This window comes from Lithobates pipiens, unplaced genomic scaffold (genome assembly GCF_037356315.1).
Source record: "Lithobates pipiens isolate NorthernLeopardFrog02 unplaced genomic scaffold, aLitPip1_a1.2 Scaffold_19, whole genome shotgun sequence".
NCBI lineage: Eukaryota > Metazoa > Chordata > Amphibia > Anura > Ranidae > Lithobates > Lithobates pipiens.
Genome location: NW_027507764.1, coordinates 62,981,668 through 62,997,883, shown reverse-complemented (window position 1 = coordinate 62,997,883; position 16,216 = coordinate 62,981,668). Strand labels below are relative to the sequence as shown.

The window sequence follows — 16,216 nt, the reverse complement described above, 5'->3', positions numbered from 1 at the left end:
TACTGACTTACCATGCCTTGTTGTGCACCATGTTGTTAATTTACTAAAGGCAAATAGACTGTGCACTTTGCAAAGTGTAGTAGCTCCAGAGCTTAGTAAATGAGGTAAACTTTCACTTTACAAAGAATACCCAATCACGTCCAAGGAAAATAAAAAAAACATCATGTTTGCTTATACATGATTGGATGATGGAAGTCATTAGAGCTCCCCCCTTTTCACTAAACTCTGGAGCAACTGCACTTGCAGAGTGCACAGTCTTTTTGCCTTTAGTAAATCAACCCCATGTAATGCCCTGTACACACGGTCAGACTTTCCAACGTAAAATGTGCGATCGGATCGTGTTGTCGGAAAATCCGATCATGTGTGGGCTCCATCAGACTTTTTCCATTGGAATTTTCGACACAAAGTTTGAGAGCAGGATCTAAAATTTTCCAACAACAAAATCCGAGCATTTAAATTCCGATCGTGTGTAGACAATTCCGACGGACAAAGTGCCACCCATGCTCGGAATAAATTACAAGACGAAAGCTATTGGCCCGTTTATAGTCCCGTCGTACGTGGTCAACGTCACTGCGTTCAGAACGATTGGATTTTATGACAACTTTGTGCGACCGTGTGTATGCTAGACAGGTTTGGGCCAAAATCCTTCGGAAAAAATCTGATGAATTTTGTGTCGTCGGAAAGTCCGATCGTGTGTACAGGGCATAAGTCTCTGTGTGGAGGCAGTACTTTGCCTCTTCATGTCGGAGCCTCCAGCATGGAGAACAGAGAGAAGCACACAAATAGTACTCTGAATGTTTATTTTTAAAATAAGTTTCCATATAAGTAATGGGAAAAAAATATATTTAAAAGATGATTTATAGATTTACATCCAAAGATTAAAAATGATTGACAACCTTTATAGTTTCTCACAAAATCTCATAACGGTCAAATATTTTTCTTAGGGCTGTGGAAAGTCCACCATAGCGAGGGCATTATGTAAAGAAGCATCTGATATCCTGGAAGCTCATGTGGAGGAAATAGACTGCAAGTTATTAAAAGGTACAATTATGTCTCGCTATACTTTTATATGTGATGTTATGAATGTTGCTTTACTTAAAGCGGAACTTCAGTCATTTTTTCATCTTTCCATCTATTAAATTGTTTGCCCTTGTTGTTTTAACTCTGAATAGTAAAACATTTTTTTCTCTGCCAGTAAATACCTTATACAGCCCACTTCCTGTTTCTTGTCTGGTCATTAGCCTAGGCTTATGACATCATGCACAGCTCTCTCTCTCACACTCTTGTGAGAGTTTGCCAGGGAGGGGGGGATGAGTCATAAGAGGGCCAATGAGAGCTGGAGGCGTGCCTCATGCGTGTCTGTGTAAATCCAGGAAGTGAACAGGCAGCAGCTTCAGTTGCCCACAGTTAAAATGGATGCAGTCAGACTCGGTGGAGAGAGATTTCTGCAGCATATTTGGCAAGTACAGAATTACAGTATATATAAAATAATATGCAAAGTGGTTGGAGGGAAGCTTCAGAATGGCAAAGATGTTTTTATTACAAATTATGTGAGCAGATTGCAGTTCGTCTTTAACACCATGCCGACCGCATACTGTACATACCGTATATACTCGAGTATAGGTCGATCCGAATATAAGCCGAGGCCCCTAATTTACCACAAAAAAAAATGGGAAAACTTATTGACTCGTGTATAAGCCAAGGGTGAGACATGCCTGTCCATCCCTGTGTGTCCATCCATCCCTGTGTGTCCGTCCATCCCTGTGTGTCCGTCCTACCTGTGTCCTGTGCCTCTTTGTCCTTCTGCAGCGATCTGCATGTAAAAACATGCCAGGATCGCCGCACCTCTTCTCGTCTGTGACAGACGGCGGCCATTCCACTGTTCAAAAGCCGCGCCTCTGTCTCCGATAGGCGGAACACTCAATTTCCCAGCAGTCAGTGTTCCGCCTATCACGGACATCCTCTCATCCTCGTCCGTAGTATGAGGATGAGCGGATGTCCGTGATAGGTGGACCACTGACTGCTGGGAAATTGAGTGTTCCGCCTATCACAGACAGGGAGGCGCGGCTTTTGAATAGTGGAATGGCCGCCGTCTGTCTGCACGACACGCTGATCGGGTAGACAGACGGCGGTGACTTGAGTATAAGCCGAGGGGGGCACTTTCAGCCTTAAAAAAGGGGCTGAAAATCTCGGCTTATACTCGAGTATATACGGTATACAGCGCCAAGCAGTGGCGGCCCGTCCATAGGGGGCGCCCGGGCGCCACCCCCCCCTTCTGTGTGGTCACAAAAAAAAAAAAATGTAAAAAAAAAAAAAAAAGTTTTAAAACTGCCCCTTTAAAAAAAAAAAAAAAAAGTTCTTTAAGGAAGTGCACTGTGCTCGAGCTCCGGTCACAGTGCACTATGGGAACCGCCACGCCAATGCAATCATGAGATTGCAGGCGTGGCGCTTCATTTGCGGGCGTTTAGCCCGCCTCAGGACGCTTTCTGAAGCGCTGAGTAGTTTCCGCCCGGCGCTGTAGTATTGTTACTACGGCCGGGCGGGCAGTTTGATTGACATCTGAGTTGACTCAGATGTCACTTCCTGTCTTCTCTCTCCCATTTCACCTGAGAGAGGAAACAGGAAGTAAGAGGAGTAGAGCGGTGTGCAGGAGAGGAGCGGAGAACACCGGAGAGGAGCACACAGTCAGGTAAGTGGGCTTCGGGTGTGTGTGCGGGTCCTGGTTCTTGCTGTGTAAGAAGAGGGGCTGCAGCAGTCTGGGGCTGGAGATGGCTGCTGGTGGTGACCTGTGATCAGGATGGAGCCACAATCTGGACATTTGCTGGTTTTTCTGCTACTTGTCTCGGCTATAGGATTCTCTCCATCTGGAGCTGCACAGAAAGGTAGGACCGCTCTCTATCATCAGGTGTCTGTGGGGTGACTGTGTTCCTATGGTGGGAACACATTGGGGGTCATGGATATTGGGTGTCTATGAACATAAGTGGAGAGCAGAATGTGAATAGAGGTGATGGTCAGGGTGATTGAGCCACGTTGGGTTCTGATCCATAGCGATCCATAGACATCGGTCATGTCTTGCCATTGCAATCTATGTGTGGGTCATGCCAGATAACTTTTTAAATATGGTCGTGTCCTTGATCCCACTGTGTTTGGAGACTGACGATCTGAGCTGATGTTGGTCCATCTTGTAGTGTTTACCCATGTCTAGTAGTCATTAACCATTGCCTTACCTTGTATATCTGCACCACACATGGTACACCTGCCTCAAACTGCCTTACCTTGTATACCTGCACCACACATGGTACACCTGCCTCAAACTGCCTTACCTACACCTGCACCACACATTGTACACCTGCACCACACATGGTACACCTGCCTCACACTGCCATACCTACACCTGCACCATACACTGTACACCTGCACCACACATGGTACACCTAACTCACACTGCCTTACCTACACCTGCACCACACACTGTACACCTAACTCACGCTGCCTTACCTACACCTGCACCATACATTGCACACCTGCACCTCGTTGCCTTACCCTGTGTACCTGCACCATAGATTGTACACCTGCACCACACTGCCTTACCTTGTATTTATGTTACCACGCCCTGCACTGTGCCAGGCATACATTAATCAGACTCTTCATGAGTATGTCAGGTACCCCTGGGTAGATTTGCTGGTAATACTCATCAGCAGTATCTTCTAGCAGTGATCAGGGCACCACTGTGTAACTGCAGTGCCGGGCTGTCTCATTGCATTGCCAGCAGCATTGCCTTACTGGTCCTCTTGGCTCCAGAAGGGTTAACCCCCTCCTTTCCACGCTTCTTCCATGATATACTTCAGGCCATATTTAATTTCTCCTTAGGTCACAGAGGAGGCAGAACGATAAGAGCCAGTTATGTGTGATAACTGATATTAACCACCTTCAGACCGGACCATTTTGCTGGTAAAATGACCAGAGGTCTTTTTACAATTTGGCACTGCGCTGCTTTAACTGGTAATTGCGCGGTCATGCAATGTTGTACCCAAACAAAATTTGCGTCCTTTTCTTCCCACAAATAGAGCTTTCTTTTGATGGTATTTGATTGCCTCTGCGATTTTTATTTTTTGCGATATAAACGTAAAAAGACCGCAAATTTTGAAAAAAAAAGATATTTTCTACTTTTTGTTATTAGAAAAATCCAATAAACTCAATTTTAGTCATACATTTAGGCCAAAATGTATTCAGCCACATGTCTTTGGTAAAAAAAAAGTCAATAATTGTATATTTATTGGTTTGCGCAAAAGTTGTCACATCTACAAACTAAGGTAAGTTTTCTGGAATTTACGCAGCTTTTAGTTTACGACTGCCTATCTCATTTCTTGAGGTGCTAAAATGGCAGGGCAGTACAAAACCCCCCCAAATGACCCCATTTTGGAAAGTAGACACCCTAAGGAAATTGATAAGTGGCATGTTGAGCCCATTGAATATTTTATTTTTTTGCCTCAAGCGATTGAATAATGACAAAAAATATTTTTTTTTTTTTTTTTACACAAAGTTGTCACTAAATGATATATTGCTCACACATGCTATGGGCATATGTGAAATGACACCCCAAAATAAATTCTGCTGCTTCTCCTGAGTACGGGGATACCACATATGTGGGACTTTTTGGGAGCCTAGCCGCGTACGGGGCCCCGAAAACCAAGCACCGCCTTCAGGCTTTCTAAGGGCGTAAATTTTTTATTTCACTTCTCACTACCTATTACAGTTTTGAAGGCCATAAAATGCCAAGATGGCACAAAACCCCCACAAATGACCCCATTTTAGAAAGTAGACACCCCAAGCTATTTGCTGAGAGGCATTTTGAGTCCATGGAATATTTTATATTTTGCCACAAGTTGCGGGAAAATTACAAACTTTAATTTTTTTTTATTTTTTTTTCACAAAGTTGTCACTAAATGATATATTGCTCACACATGCTATGGGCATATGTGAAATGACACCCCAAAATAAATTCTGCTGCTTCTCCTGAGTACGGGGATACCACATATGTGGGACTTTTTGGGAGCCTAGCCACGTACGGGGCCCCGAAAACCAAGAACCGCCTTCAGGTTTTCTAAGGGCGTAAATATTTGACTTCACTCCTCACTACCTATTACAGTTTTGAAGGCCATAAAATGCCAAGATGGCACAAAACCCCCACAAATGACCCCATTTTAGAAAGTAGACACCCCAAGCTATTTGCTGAGAGGCATGTTGAGTCCATGGAATATTTTATATTTTGCCACAAGTTGCGGGAAAATTACAAACTTTTTTTTTTTTTTTTCACAAAGTTGTTACTAAATGATATATTGCTCACGCATGCCATGGGCATATGTGAAATGACACCCCAAAATAAATTCTGCTGCTTCTCCTGAGTACGGGGATACCACATATGTGGGACTTTTTGGGAGCCTAGCCGCGTACGGGGCCCCGAAAACCAAGCACCGCCTTCAGGCTTTCTAAGGGCGTTACAGTTTTGAAGGCCATAAAATGCCAAGATGGCACAAACCCCCCCCAAATGACCCCATTTTGGAAAGTAGACACCCCTAAATTTAGGGGTACACTAGTGAGACTAGGTAATAAATGGCGGGTGCCCTGAAACTATAAAAAAAATAACTAACCAACCAGCGTCACCTGTAACAGTTATATGGTGATCACTGGTGAAAGGGTTAACTAGGGGGCAATCAGGGGGCTTTATGCGGTAGTATATGGGGGTCCCTGGCGCTATAAAAAGCTGCGGCGAACCTAAATACCTACCTGCCTAACTAGCGTCACCTGTGACACTAATACAGTGATCAGAAAAACGATCGCTTATTAGGCTGGGTTCACACTGGAGCGATGTGGGAATGCCACGAATGCGCGGCGGGTTCCCGCATCGCATGCCTCCCGGCGGCAGTTCACACTGCCCTATGCGAACTGCTGGGAGTGTCAGTGACATGTTAATGACACCCCCAGATCAGTTCGCATATCGCAGTGCGATCTGCAAACTCGGATCGCATGGTGTGAACACCCATGCGATCCGATTCTGCTGCGGACCAAAAAAAGGGTCCCGTGCGAGTTTGCGGCGGGTGCGGCGGGTGCGACACGAATTCAGCCATACTATCTGTATGGCTGAACTCGAATCGCACAGAGATCGGATGTGATTTGCACTGCAGTGCAGTGCGAATCACATCCGTTCTCATAAACCGCTGCAATGTGAACCCAGCCTTAGTGACACTGGCGACGGGGGGTGATCACGGGGTTAAACCTTTATTGGGGGGGTTAGGGGGGCACATTAGAACTAAAGGGGGCTAACCCTAACTGCCCTAACAGTTATTACAGTCACAAATGACACCAATGCAAAAAAAAAAAATAAAAAAAAAAATGCAATTGGTGTCACTGTGACTGGGGGGGGGCAGGGGTAATTGGGGGGTGATCGGGGGGTAAAGGGGGGGGTGTGAGTGTGCCTGGCATGTTCTACTGTGTAGTGTAGTGCTTGTGCAACTCACCGATGCTCTCTCCTCGGTGCCGGAACGAAAAATACCGACACGGAGGAGAGAATACATCACTTCCTCTCCTGTGTTTACATTACAGGAGAGGAAGTGATGTCACGGGACATTTTCATTCGTCGGGAGCGATCGCGAGGGGGTGGCCATGAATGAATGGCCGTCCCCTCGTACGGGATCGCTCCCGAACGAATACCGACCGCCGCAGGCACCGGGCGGGGGCCCGATCGGGCCCCCGACCCGCGGGCAGGCAAGGACGTACATGTAAGCCCTTATGCCTGCCCGTGCCATTCTGTCGACGTACATCGTCGTGCGGCGGTCGGCAAGTGGTTAAACAATTCACATATGAACTCTGGGCTAATGAGTTGCAGGCTTGACTAGTTTAATTTGTGAGAAACATGCGTGGGCTGCAGAGTGAATACATTGATGGAGGTGCTATGAGGACTCCAGGGGGATCCAGGTGACTGAAGAATCAAATCCGCTCTCATGCCAGGGAAGAGCTTCCATAGACTGAATGTGTCCTCCATAAGTTGGATCAGACATGCCCTGATAGACTGCACCTGCAAAGCAATGCTTGGACTTGTAGTTCCCCATCTGATCTCAAGCCCTTGGTGTAGGTTATGTTTAGGAAGTTTTAATTTCCTGTAGAACTACAGAAACCAGCCAGCTCCCCTGGGATGCCGAGTCCATCACATAAGCCGGAGAACCATGCCTTGCAGGTTTCTGTCTCTGCTTCGGGTCAGGCATGGTATTGTAGGTTCAGGTACAAACTCCTGTGTCAAGGCTGTTCTATGTCCCCAGCCCATAAAACACGCATGTCTAATAAGGATTAATGTCATTTATCAATGACGAGCCCGGTGTATAATGTCCAGCCTGTTATGTGATGTGCAGAGCCCGGTGTATAATGTCCAGCCTGTTATGTGATGTGCAGAGCCCGGTGTATAATGTCCAGCCTGTTATGTGATGTGCAGAGCCCGGTGTATAATGTCCAGCCTGTTATGTGATGTGCAGAGCCCGGTGTATAATGTCCAGCCTGTTATGTGATGTGCAGAGCCCGGTGTATAATGTCCAGCCTGTTATGTGATGTGCAGAGCCCGGTGTATATAATGTGCAGCCTAGTATATGATATGGATTCTATAAGGGGTGTGGCTTATGAGAAGTGGGAGGGGCCAACCGCGGAGGGGCGGGGTCTTGCGCCCCCCCCATCCTAAAACTTCACCAGCCGCCACTGGCGCCAAGGCGGCTCTCTTGCGCAGGATCATGTACATACATGATCCTGCACTTCCAGGTCTAGGGTTTGCATGCACACCGCCGACAACCAGTTCCCACTGTGATTAGACAAAGCAGGAACCGATCTGCTGGTATCGTGGACTTGATGTACGCCGACACCTGCCAATCATTTGTTACAGGGCCAGAACGGCGATCTGTAAAACAAGGCACATTGCCATTCTGTCAGTAGGAAAGGCTTTGATCCTGTGTTCCTGCAAAACATGTGATCACTGTGATCAATCACAGAGATCATTACAATAGTACACATGAATGGCATGAAACAACGCCATTGATTGTGTACAATTGCAATGTGATCAGCTGCGATTGGCCACAGAGATCACATGGTATAGGCAGTGGGACGGTACAATGATCTGTCATTGGCCGTGTCTGGTGAACACATCAGGTGACAGGACGTGCTGGAGCGCGGCCCGTGGGGCGCACGTGAGGTGTGACCCTGGGAGGACATCATGTGACGTCCTCCCAGGATAATAGGCCTCCCACCCAGCTGACATAGGCCAGCCGGGAAGGGGTTAAACTCAGGTCTGGATTGAAAGAAACACAAATCCTTTGGCTGATTAAAAACAACTCTCATATAAGTTCTATCTGTGTATTTAGCTGTTTACATAGAGTTTAGCTTTAATGAGATTTGATTACAGTACCAGCAAATACAAAGAGTTTTATTTTATTTTTTTCTTTGCTTTCAGGAAAGACACTGGAGAGCATATGTCAGAATGTGGAGGAAGCTTTCGCCGAGGCAGCATGGAGGCAACCAGCCATTGTACTGCTGGATAATCTGGATCAAATTGCCGGTGTTCCATCCACACCAGAATTGGAGCATAGCCCTGAAGCCGCCCAGAGCAAGCAGTTTTCCTACGGTACGTCAGAGTCAGCCATGTAGCCAGGTACTATTTCCTTACCTTAGCTAGTAAAGGAACAACGCATGGCAGAGCAAACGTCACATACCAGAAAGGAATTTTACAAAATTTCCACAGATAAATCAAAGTGTAGCTCTAACTAAAATGTTTTTATTCGTTGTAGCCTGGGTTCACACATGTGCAAACACAGACATGTGATTCACACCTGCATTGCTCTGCTGATCACATGCAATGTCTGTGCAATGCGAGTTCAACTATACAGGTTGTATGGCTGAACTCGCATTGCATTCGCAATAAAAAGGTGCAGGGACTTTTTTTGTTTTTCCACACTGCGCTCTGTGAACCGATCTGGGGGTGTCATTAACTTTGTATTGACACCCACAGAGGGCACTGTGAACTGCCTGCGGGGGAGATGTGATGCGGGAACCCGCACTTGAATCACTCTGGTTCCCACATTGCAAGAGTGTGAACCCAGGCTTAAAGTGGTTGTAAGCCCTTATGTACGCTATATTGTCAAAAGTATTGGGAAAAAATGCTGTGTAAACTGTGCACTTTAAATGTCTGATAAGAGAGGGCTGCAGATGAACAGGTACAACTTATGTAGGAGGATTTGTTTCTTTGTGTATCACCTATGGCAAGTCACTTCACTGGGTATACACTGTATTGTCAAAAGTATTGGGACACCTACCTTTACATGCACATGACATTTATGGCATCCCAGTCTTCTCCAGTATACTCGTCTGACAGAAGCCGACCAAGCGGCCAGCTTCTTTCAGACAGACCGACATATACATGGGCCAGATGTTGGCTGTTTTTTCTTTTTTGAAACGGAAAATGTCTCTCGACATTCTGCCCGTGTGTGCCCGGCTTTACCATAATACACCCCACACTAACCTTACCTGCAACACTAGCATTAACTCTACTTCTAACCCTCACTGTAACCTAAACTTGTTTCTAATGCTAACAAAAAACCTCCATAGGTGTGCGCAGTTTTTTTGCATTAGGGTGTGCCCCCCAAAGCTCAAACACGCATGCATGTGTGTGTCTACAGATCTGCATAGCTATGGCTCTGGCACATTGATCTCCCCGCTGCCACACAGAACAATAATGCTAATGCACACTAGGTGATTAGGGTGTGCCCAGGCACACTCAGCACACCTTGTGCGCATGCCTATGTAACCTTCACAACAGCCCTCCTTGTAACCCTCGCAACTGTTGCTGTAACCCAATTTTACACTTACCCTCCCTGTTACCCTAACACTAATGCTCACATACAACCTCCCTGTAACCTTAACAATTATTCTCCCTGTAATCCTTACAGCATCCCTCCATGTAACCTAACCCTATTACTAATTCTTCTTATAACCCAACTTTAACCCTCAAACTAAGACCCTTTCACAATGGGGCAGTTTTCAGGTGGTTTAGCGCTAGAAATAGCTTCTGCAAAGCGCCTGAAAACCACCTCCCATTCATTCCAGTGTGTCTTTTCACACTGAGGCGGTGCGCTTGCGGGACATTCTGAAAAGTCCTGTAAGCAGCATCTTTGGGGCGGGTTGGAAGGGCTGTATTTAGCGCTCCCAAAATGGAATGAATGGGCAGCACTTTGAAAGCGTTTTGAAAGCGCTGCAAAACAGAACTTTTTACCCTTTTTTCTGGGGGTAAAAAGCTCCCCGGTAGCGGCCAAAAAGTGGCGCAAAAGCGCCACTTAAACAGCCCTAAAGCCCTAAAGCTAAAACGATCGGCGCTTTAGTGCGAACGGACGGGCGGCTCAGTGTGAAAGTAGCCTTATTCTCACACTATGCGCTCCAGTCTGGTCACGTGATGTGCCAAACGGACGCTTTCAGGGCAAAGGAGAGCTGGGCGGTTATGTCACCCATATGCTTACTTTGGGGCATCCATTTTTGGCTTTCTCTCCTTTTCTCTGAAGCCACTGCTGGGAGCCGATAACGCCACGGACTGGTGCGCCTTGAGAATAGGTAAATATAAGCATCTTCATTCTACAGGGTACTTAGAATAGAAGTTAGAAGGTGGTGGGAGCAAATTTAAGATTAAATAGTTATAACCCAAATTCCATGTTAAGCCACGATATTGGAAATGCCTCTTTGTGAATAAAAGATTGTTTGCTAACAAGTTATGTTGAAGTGAAAATGTTGAAATGCAATCCAACTGGACACCTTGTATCTGTAATGGGCTGAGTGGAAGAGCAAGACAGTACAAAAGGTGGTTGACATCATCATGTGCCCTGGTTCAGAATACGATAGTCGGTGTGCCAGTAGGTCAGTGTGCCAGGGTAAGAATGTTGCTCCTCCATAGATACAGTGCAAGAAGTGAGTGTGTTAAGCCAGCTATAGATGTTGCTATTTTCTTTCCTGCAACCACGGGTTGCACAGTCAGTGTTGATGGGGGATTCCCTTCCGCAGAGCCATTGTGTTCTTCCAGCGGGGGGGGGGAGCTGTCCCAGCCAGGAGAACACACAAAGATGATTGCTAGGTGCTAAAGCTGCTGGCAATAATCGCCTGAAAAATCCGACAGGCTGGTAATTGATCAACTTGGGTACAATCAGCCTGCCCGTACATGGTTCAAATTTTGGCTGCTCCATGCTGAACTGGCCAAGATTCAAACTGTCTATGGCCAGCTTTACCCTTAGAGAGGAAGTGTGTTTCACCAGGTGAAAATAATGATAAAAAAAATCTGAAAAAAAAAAAACTAATGCAGCCACCACATCTATGGAATGGTAAGCTACAACAGATTGAACTTTTGTTTTTGGGTTTAGATATGCTTTAATTGTATTCAGGGCTCGAGTGCTGCGGGAACGCATGGGAACGGCGTTCCCGTACTATTTCCACAGCGGGAACGCCGTTCCCATTAGCTGTCTGAGCCGGGCTGAGGCTATGCAGCGCGTAGTCCGCGCCGCTCCTCAGCCGCCGAGTGACTGGTTGCTAGGCAGGGGCCGCTCCGCATCTAGCAACCGGTCACATGACTTCGGCCGTGCACGTGGGCACGCACTGGCGCGAGACCGTCAGTCAGTGTGACACACGCTGCGCGCCGGACTGTCCTCCCGCTCCCCTCTACGCAGTGCCTCCTGTTGCCACAGCCGCTGCACTTTTCAAGTTTACTTCTTCTCTCCCCAGAACAGAAGGGAAGAGAATAAATACCAGGAGGTCAGTCACTAGTGTGTAAGTAAGTTGCATTCTGCAATACCCTGCCAAATTGCCAATACTCATCCATACTCTGCAATACCCTGCCAATACTCATCCATACTCTGCAATACCCTGCCAATACTCATCAATACTCTGCAATACCCTGCCAATACTCATCAATACTCTGCAATACCCTATCAGTATCAATACTCTGCAATACCCTGCCAATACTCTGCAATACCCTGCCAATACTCTGCAATACCCTATCAGTATCAATACTCTGCAATACCCTATCAATACTCTGCACTACCCTATCAATACTCTGCAATACCCCACCAATACTCTGCAATACATACCCTGCCAATACTCTGCAATACCCTGCCAATACTCTGCAGTACCCTATCAATACTCTGCAATACCCTGCCAATACTCTGCAATACCCTATCAATACTCTGCAATACCCTATCAGTATCAATACTCTGCAATACCCTGCCAATACTCTGCAATACCCTATCAATACTCTGCACTACCCTATCAATACTCTGCACTACCCTATCAATACTCTGCACTACCCTATCAATACTCTGCAATACCCCGCCAATACTCTGCAATACCCCGCCAATACTCTGCAATACCCCGCCAATACTCTGCAATACATACCCTGCCAATACTCTGCAATACCCTGCCAATACTCTGCAGTACCCTATCAATACTCTGCAATACTCTGAAATACCCTGCCAATACTCTGCAATACCCTGCCAATACTCTTCAATACTCTGCCAATACTCTTCAATATCCTGCCAATACTCTGCAATACATACCCTGCCAATACTCTGCAACACCCTGCCAATACTCTGCAATACCCTATCAATACTCTGCAATACTGTGCCAATACTCTGCAATACTCTGCAATACCCTGCCAATACTCTGCCAATAAATACCCTGCCAATACTCTGCAATACCCTGTCAATACTCTGCAATACTCTGCCAATACTCTGCAAAACATACCCTGCCAATACTCTGCAATACCCTGCCAATACTCTTCAATACTCTGCCAATACTCTGCCAATACTCTGCCAATACTCTGCAATACCCTGCCAATACTCTGCAATACCCCATCAATACTCTGCAATACTGTGCCAATACTCTGCAATACCCTGCCAATACTCTGCCATTACACACCCTGCAATACCCTATCAATACTCTGCAATACCCTGCCAATACTCTGCCAATAAATACCCTGCCAATACTCTGCCAATACTCTGCAATACATACCCTGCCAATACTCTGCAATACCCTGCCAATACTCTGCCAATACACACCCTGCAATACCCTATCAATACTCTTCAATATTCTTCCAATACTCTTCAATATCCTGCCAATACTCTGCAATACATACCCCGCCAATACTCTGCAATACCCTGCCAATACTCTGCAATACATACCCTGCCAATACTCTGCAATACATACCCTGCCAATACTCTGCAATACCCTGCCAATACTCTGCAATACATACCCTATCAATACTCTGCAATACCCTGCCAATACTCTGCAATACATACCCTATCAATACTCTGCAATACCCTGCCAATACTCTGCAATACATACCCTGCCAATACTCTGCAATAAATACCCTATCAATACTCTGCAATACCCTGCCAATACTCTGCAATACATACCCTGCCAATACTCTGCAATACCCTGCCAATACTCTGCAATACCCTGCCAATAGTCTGCAATACCCTGCCAATACTATGCAATACCCTATCAATACTCTACAATACACACCCTATCAATACTCTGCAATACATACCCTGCCAATACTCTGCAATACCCTGCCAATACATACCCTGACAATACTCTACAATACTCTGCCAATACTCTACAATACATACCCTGCCAATACTCTGCAATAACCTATCAATACTCTGCAATACTGTGCCAATACTCTGCAATACCCTGCCAATACTCTGCAATACCCTATCAATACTCTGCAATACCCTGCCAATACATACCCTGCCAATACTCTGCAATACCCTATCAATACTCTACAATACATACCCTATCAATACTCTGCAATACCCTGCCAATACTCTGCAATACCCTATCAATACTCTGCAATACCCTGCCAATACATACCCTGCCGATGCTCTGCAATACTCTGCCAATACTCTTCAATACATACCCTGCCAATACTCTGCAATACCCTATCAATACTCTGCAATACCCTGCCAATACTCTTCAATACTCTGCCAATACTTATTCCTGTTTGTGGGATATTTTCTAATGGGCTGTGTAACAGAATTTGGAACAGGGTGTATTTGTGGTAGAAATTCCCTGCGAGGGAAAGATCATCACCCATTGTGTTGATTGTTTTGTTTGACACGTTATTTTGTTTTTGTAAACTGGCACTTTACAATAAATGTTGTACTGTATTTTCTGTGAAGTATATATGCATATGAGCGTACCTTTTTTTTTTTTTTTTTTTTTTTGGTGGGGGAATGGATCTTGGGTGGGAGTTCCCACACTTTTTTTCCCAGGACTTGACCCCTGATTGTATTTATTGAATATTTTGAAGCATATGTGGAGGTAATTATTGTGCATAGTGATTTGTAGTCAAACTGTAAAGGCTTTACAATAAATCTGATGTGGGATGTGACCAAAGTGGCTAGAGGAGAAAAACAAAACAATCAGATGTCACATTTGTCCTTTTGTGTGTTTCAGTTCTAAAAGATCTGATGAAGGAAATAATTACCTTGGACACCCTAATTGCTGTTATAGCAACCAGCCAGACAGAGCGCTCCCTAAATCCCGTCCTGGTTTCTACACAAGGAATCCATCTTTTCCAGTGCCTTAAAACCATTCAGCCTCCAGCTCAGGTAACTGTAGACCTAATAGTTGATTATTGTATTTATTTTACAGTGGGGAATTTTTTATTTTTTTTTGATCCCCTGCAGATTTTGTAAGTTAGCCTATTTACAAAGGAATAAAGGGTCTACAATTTTTATCTTAGGTGTATTTTAAATGATAGAGACAAAATATCCACCAAAAATCCAGAAAATTAGATCCTAATGTTATAAATTGGGTTGTAGTTCAGTGAGTAAAACAAGTATTTGATCCCCACGCAAAACATGACTTGGTACTTTTTGGATAAACCCTTGTTGGCAAGCACAGAGGTAAGACATTTCTTGTAGTTGGTTACCAGGTTTTTACATATCTCAGGAGGGATTTTGATCCACTCTTCTTTACAGATCTGCTATAAATCCTTAAAGTTTCTTGGCTGTTGCTTGGCAACTCGAAGTTTCAGCTTCCACCATACATTTTCTATAGGATTAAGGTCTGGAGACTGGCTAGGTCACTCCGTGACCTTAATTTGCTTCTTCTTGAGTGACTCCTTTGTTGCCTTGGCAGTATGTTTTGGGTCATTGTCATGTTGGAAGACCCATCCATGACCCCAGTGTTTTGGCTGAGGGAAGGAAGAGGTTCTCATCCAAGATTTTACAATACATGGCCCCATCTATTGATCTCTCAATGTGGCAAAGTTGGCCTGTATCTTTAGCAGAGAAACAGCCCCAAAGTATCATGTTTCCACCTCTGCGCTTGACTGTAGGGATGGTGTTCTTAGGGTCATAGTCAGCATTTTTCTTCTTCCAAACACGGCAAGTCGAGTTAATGCCAAAGAGCTAAATTTTGGTCTCATCTGACCACAGGACTATCTCCCAATCCTTCTCTGAATCATTTAGATGTTCATTGGCATGACTGTACATGCGCCTTCTTGAGGAGGGGGGACCTTGCCGGCTCAGCAGGGTTTCAATCCATGGTGACTTGCTGTGTTGCCAATGGTTTGTTTGGTAACTGTGATCCTAACTGCCTTGAGATCATTCACAAGCTCCCCCCATGTAGTTCTGGGCTGATCTCTCACTTTTCTTCATGATCATCCTTGCCCCATGAGACAAAATCTTGCATGGAGCTCCAGACCGAGAGCGATTGATGGTTATTTTGTATTTCTTCCGTTTGTGAAAATTCGCTCTAACAGTTGTCATCTTCTCACCAAGCTTCTTGCTCATGGTCCTGTAACTCAGTGGTCATCAACCCTGTCCTCATGGCCCACTAACAGGCCAGGTTTTATGTATTACCTTGGGGAGATACAGACTAGAATACTGTAATCACCGAGCAGCAAATTATCACCTGTGATGTATTTCAGTTATCTTGCAAACCTGGCCTGTTCGTACGCCCTAAGGACAGGGTTGATGGACACTGCTGTAACCCATTCCAGCCTTGTGCAGGTCTAAAATCTTGTCCTTTGATGTCCTTCGACAGCTCTTTGGTCTTGCCCATGATGGTGAGATGTGAATAGAAGAGATTTTGTGGACAGGTTCCTTTTTAACAAGTTGTGGTTAGGAGTACCTTCTTAAAT

General features: G+C 45.4%; 1 protein-coding gene across 4 annotated transcripts in view; it reads left to right on the top strand.

The window, feature by feature from the left end:
• PEX1 (peroxisomal biogenesis factor 1) overlaps positions 1-16,216 on the top strand; it is a 121,748-nt gene that overhangs the window by 63,238 nt on the left and 42,294 nt on the right. For all 4 annotated transcript variants that reach the window (XM_077490810.1, XM_077490808.1, XM_077490807.1 and 1 more), the window contains exons 11-13: positions 945-1,041; positions 8,489-8,659; positions 14,524-14,678. In XM_077490810.1, coding sequence (XP_077346936.1) covers positions 945-1,041; positions 8,489-8,659; positions 14,524-14,678 — 423 coding nt within the window. The remainder of the gene's footprint in view (positions 1-944; positions 1,042-8,488; positions 8,660-14,523; positions 14,679-16,216) is intronic.